Raw genomic sequence first — 5,381 nt, 5'->3', positions numbered from 1 at the left:
ACCAGCAACTCTGGGGTCACAATGTAAACCTTGATAAGACCCCAGAGTGCCTGTCTCAGGAGTGACATTGTAAAATCCTTAAAAATAAAAAAAAAGTCACCCCAATTGGAAATAATCAGAAAATGAGGAGGGAAGGATGCTAACGCCAAGAAGTCTAGTCTGACATTGTAGTAACTCCCTGTTGGGTCTGCTTTCACATTAGTATCTAAGAAGCTCTCATTACTAGTCAGTAATTTCAGATGGAAACCCAATTTGTGCAAGAGAAGCCCTCCTGCCCCCACGCTAGCTCGGGCTGTGCACCAGGACGCTTTCTGGTAGTATGGGATCTGCACACACGGTGGCTGTTTTGGTAACAATACTCTTTCTCGGAAGGAGGAAGAAGCAGGCGTGGATGGAGCTGACAGAAGCCCTGGGGGCCTCGGGTGAGCACCTACACGCAGGGAGACTCCAGAGAGAAAGCTGATGTGCTGCACGTGAAGGGCCGGCTGCCATCCGGACACGTAACAGGAGGCACAGAGAGGGCACTGGGCTTGGCAACTAACCAGGCAGCTTTTCACTCTCGCGGGGAAAAAGCAGGAACACCCGGTTAATAATTTATCTTTTATTCAAATTGTTGAATACTTCATATTACAGTAAATTTGATTGAAAAAAAAAATGAGGAAAGAAATCAATTTTTAAAAATACACTCATGTTGAAATCAAATAAGCCATCAGCCAAACGGAGTACAAACCAAGGAGCCCTGTAGGCTGGTTTGCTTTCCAGGATATGAATACCACTGAGTCTATATACAGTTCTATAATGCAAGAAAAGTCATTCATTAAACACTTCAAGAAAGGAGCCGACAGCCGGGAAGGACAGTGGTCTCGCCCTCCCGTCCTGCAGACTGAGAGGCCGGCCTTGGCCGCCCCCCTCCCCACCCCCCACCGAGCAGGAATCCAGGTGCAACGCTAGGAGCGAGAATCTGGCCCACTGGCTTTCATGCAATTTCCGTGAGTCACACACTGTGCAAATTAAGGCTTCTTATAGGTCGAATGGTTGATAAACACTTTCTTCTTAAAAAAAAAACAAATAAGCACAGTAAAGGTGGTATCATGTGAACCTGAAGAGGTGAGACCTACACCCCCAAGTCCGGAAAAAAGTCTGACATCTCAACTCCATTCTCTCTCTCACACACACACATACACACACACACGCACGCACAAATCAATCTTTGGGTGGGTTGTCTGACTTCACCAGCTGGCGAAAGAAATACTGATAACTGTGCTCTGTGCACCTAGGATTGAAGACGTCATGCAAAAAGCTGCAGCCGTTACTGACCAGAGGCATACAGCAGGCAGACCCTCCAGAGCCCAGGCACTAGGGACCCACACGTGTGTGTGTGCGCACGCACACACGCGCCCTTACGAGACAGAAGCAAAAGGGAAAAGAGACAGAACGGCGGAGTCTAACTTAGAGGACGTGTCGTGGAGCAGTTCAAAACCTCGTCTGAAACCACCCGAGCGCCCCAGCAGCCTCCCCGCTAAGGGACAGACAGATAGATTACCCCCTGCCGGCAGGAAAAAACTGTTGTTGTTATTGTGTTTTTCCTTTTTCGCAAACCTGAGTAATTGTCAAAGTCAATAAATAGGAGGAGAGAATTAAATGCTAAAATATAATGATCAAATACCCTACAGGGCCTAAAGCAGCAAGGGTTTTCCGCAAACGCAGCCCTCTGTTCCGAGACGCGTCTGGCCCGGGCGCAGTAGGAAGCGCCCGGTGGCCACGTTCTATGCGAGGACTTGGGACTAAACACGGGGCCCCGGCGCCGCCCTCTGGCAGCTGGAGCGATGCCCCATCCCGGTGACCACAGAGAGCGGCACCCACCTCCTCACCCTCTCCCCCACCACCAGAACTCTTCCCTTTTGAAACAGTTTTTGTTAAAGGCAAAAATGATAGAAGCATCACGGAGTCAAAAGTCTTATTTGGTTGGAGGTGCCGGCGGAGTCGCCGAGCGCACCCCGCAGTCTAGATGTGCAGGAGGTCCTCGTCGCTGTCATCGTGGAAGGAGCTCATGGTCTTCTGCGCGGCCCGGGGCCTCCCCCTCCTGGCCTGCTCCCCACTCATCAGCCCCACCCGGTCGTCCGCTCGCTCCCGAAGTGCCTTCCTCGGCGGGGGCCTCAGTGGGTGCACGCCTTCAGCCCCGGTCCCTCTGCCCAGGTGCACTTTCACCTCTGGGATGGTCAGCACCTCATCCTCGCTGTCTTGGTCATCCCCGTGCAGGGAGGTAAGGGCTTCGGCTTTCACGGACTTGGTAGTGATGTGACCATTTTCCTGCCCCTCCTTCCCGGGCCTCGGTGACGGCAGCTGGATCTCTTCCATCAGCCACTCAGTTTCGTTTTCGTCCGCCTCTTCCTCCTTGTTCACCTGCCGGGACACAGCAGAGACCGTGGGTAAACCTGAGACCTCGTCAGCCTCCTCTGCCCCTCTCCCTCCATGACCCACCCGGAGTCGGGGACCTCTTCCCAGCCCACCACAGCCATCACGGTCCCATGTTCCTTCTCAGGGAGAAGGGGAGGGCTGGCGACTGCCAGCCCCTGCTGAGACCCAACCAAGGCAGATGGTGTCAGGAGGCAAGAAGGCGGCCAGCAACAAGGCGGCAGTGCTGGGGGACGGAGCCCCTCTGCTCCAGGTGCCCTCGGGCAGCAGGGAAAGGGGCCGCGCACAGGACACGTGGATGACTGTAGTTGAGGGAAGCCTTTCAGAAAGCAGTTGGCAGTACAGTCAACAGCCATGAGTGCATTTAGGCACTCTGGCCTAAATTTCTAGACACTTATCCAAAGGAAGCCATCTAAATGCCAGAGGCACAGAAATTTTCATTACCATCTTTTTTTGTAGAATAGCCAAAAAAGTAGAAGTAAACTAATACTAAACACTGTAAGAAATTAGCTGCAACCACAACGACAAAAACTTGAAGGAAAAAGGACAAAAAGTGTGTTCGGGTTAAGAGCAGAGGGACATTTTCCCTCTGTCCATTTCAAACTTCCCGCGATGTCAGTTTCCTTGTAGTCACTGACCAACAGCATGACAACGGTTCGAGCGCATGCGTGCGTGTTGAGTCACCCAAAGACCTCAGCAGGGAACTACCTTTGAGTATTTGTAGGACACATTTGCGCTTCTTCGACAGCAGCTGGTGAGCTTGCTCATCACCGTCTCCCTGAAAGGAGACCCAAGTTACTCCAGGCTGGAGCCGCACCCCCCTCCGGCTCCTGAGGGCCTGCTACTGGGAGGCTGCACCCCCAAGAGCATGCGCTCCCTCAACCCACGACAGCAGGGCTGTAAACCACTTCAGCAGGAAGGATGCTTTACAATCAGACGGACGTGGGTCCAAATCCTGCTCCCCGTTTTCATGGTGTAAGAAGGGCCAGAGTGAGTGAGCCAGCATTTGTCCTTCTGCTTTTTCACGTCAATACGATGACCCACACCTTCCCGCCACCCCAGGGCTGCGCTGAGATTACTGGGCCGACGGACGAACGCAGGGCCGGCTCACACCCAGACCTCCTGCCCCAATCCTGCATCCCACTGACAGCCTCTCAGGGTTGGGATGGCTGCGGTCAGCACTCCCTGACCCTCTCTCGTTTGCTGCTGGCTCCTCAGGCAGGTGAGAGAGGCAACAGGGAGCCCCAGAGCTGGACCATCCCTGCGCTCTGGACAGGGGTGACTACACACCGAGCCCTGGGCCTCATTCATGTGTGACATGAAATCTGCTGGACGGTCGTGCTGCCTGTGGGTGACAAGACCTTTCACCAGCAAAGGGGAGCCCATGCAGGAGGTGTCACAGCCGGTCCCTAACAAATGCTCCCCTTTTAAAGGGCAGACAAGTCAGCTGATCAGAAGGAAGTCAGCTTGTGACAGGTGTTTAACTCTCTGTCCATCTGTGGACACGTGCAGAGAGCCACATCCTGGGAACAGGTGGGCCAGGCCAAGGCCCACAGAGCATCTGCCACGTGACCTGACAGGATCCACAGCCCTGGTCAGACAGGACACATCGTCACAAGGACGCAGACGTTTACAAAACACAGCTTTGGGGACCGCTTCCACACTTTGGCTGCTGACGGGCTCAAAAAAAGGAGCCCAGATATAGACTCTGAACCACTGGCCCGTCCCCCTGGCCCACTCCCCTCTCCTTACCGTCGCTCCTTCTTATGGAGCAGCAGGGCGAGCAGGCAGCCAGTGAGCGCCACCAGCAGCAGGCTGAGGACGGCCCCGACGGCCTGGCTCCGCTCCGAGAGCCCCTTGCGCTCCTGCGCGTCGTCCCCGGCGCTCTCACTGTCGAAGCCCACCCTGCGGGGAGGCCACAACACTCAGCCACCACCACCGCCAGTGCCTAGCAAGGCCCAGCTCAGGCGGGGGCCCTGCCTTTGCAGCCCCACACAGTGAGACGGCTCCACCAGAGGTGGAGGTCAACAGCGGACAAACCCCTCTGATGATGAAACTAAGGCAGGAGGACTAGGAAAGGTGATCCCCCAGCCACACGACCCTTCGCCACCAAGGGAACGAGAAAAGCCGAGCTCTGGGCAACACGCCTCCCCCAGGCCTCTCTGATCCCTCTGCAGGGCCCCGAGAGCACAGAGGCGCTTCTGGAGCAAAGACTCAGGGACACGCTGGCCGCCCTCATCTCCCGGGAACACGGCTCTCTTCTCTGGGAAGAAACAGTGATCACAGCCCAGGTAATAGCTTCTCCCTCTCAACAACTCAACTTGGGACACAGCCTCAATGCTCCTGGAGTTACGGGAACACCGTGGGGCAGGCCCCCACTTACCCCAGAGGACACACGGCAGAGGTATACCAGGAGAAGAGGTACTGGCAGTCGGCGGTCTCGTGGCTGAACTCGGGGATCCCGTCCTTCACCAAGGGGTCACAGTGGAAGAAGATGGTGGAGGAGACAGATTTCGTCTTGTCTTTTCCACACTTGGAGGAAGAGGCAAACACCACATCCAGATCGCCATCTGTCAACAAGGCAGGCGCACACACAAACACAGCACCATTACCACTGGTGTTTCAGTAGTGGGCCAAGTTTACCTTTTCATAGCCTGTAAAAAGTTTGCAGAGACTTAAAATCAGACGTAAGGGTCCTTCATCAAATGTCCCAGATGAGCTCTCACAGGCTGCTCAACACACATTACGGGGCCCCTGCCCTAAGTCAGAATGTGGGAAAGACTTGAACCTTGCCCAAAAAGAGGTCTGGCCTTTGTCCTCCGCTAACAATATGACCTGGAGGGGGGGCTGCCTACATGGTATCAGTCCACCTGGAGACCGAGGTTGACCAACCAACCAGCCAACCAGCCAGCCAGTCAGCCAGTCAACCAACAAATCAGTTAACCAACCAACCAGCCAGTCAACCA

General features: G+C 54.7%; 1 protein-coding gene across 1 annotated transcript in view; it reads right to left on the bottom strand.

Moving 5' to 3' along the window:
* Positions 1-604: 604 nt before the first annotated feature.
* The window catches only part of IGF2R (insulin like growth factor 2 receptor), a 109,712-nt gene continuing 104,935 nt past the window's right edge, over positions 605-5,381 (bottom strand). Inside the window, exons 45-48 of the mRNA XM_029224310.1 lie at positions 4,799-4,985; positions 4,168-4,320; positions 3,124-3,193; positions 605-2,403 (exon numbers count right to left, since the gene is read on the bottom strand). Of these exons, the coding sequence (XP_029080143.1) occupies positions 2,005-2,403; positions 3,124-3,193; positions 4,168-4,320; positions 4,799-4,985 (809 nt within the window). The 3' untranslated portion in view covers positions 605-2,004. The remainder of the gene's footprint in view (positions 2,404-3,123; positions 3,194-4,167; positions 4,321-4,798; positions 4,986-5,381) is intronic.

Source organism: Monodon monoceros, unplaced genomic scaffold, assembly GCF_005190385.1.
Source record: "Monodon monoceros isolate NGI ecotype Baffin Bay Population unplaced genomic scaffold, NGI_Narwhal_1 Super_Scaffold_15, whole genome shotgun sequence".
In the NCBI taxonomy this organism is placed as follows: Eukaryota; Metazoa; Chordata; class Mammalia; order Artiodactyla; family Monodontidae; genus Monodon; species Monodon monoceros.
Note: the sequence above shows the minus strand (reverse complement) of the source record. Positions and strands in the feature narration are given on the sequence as shown.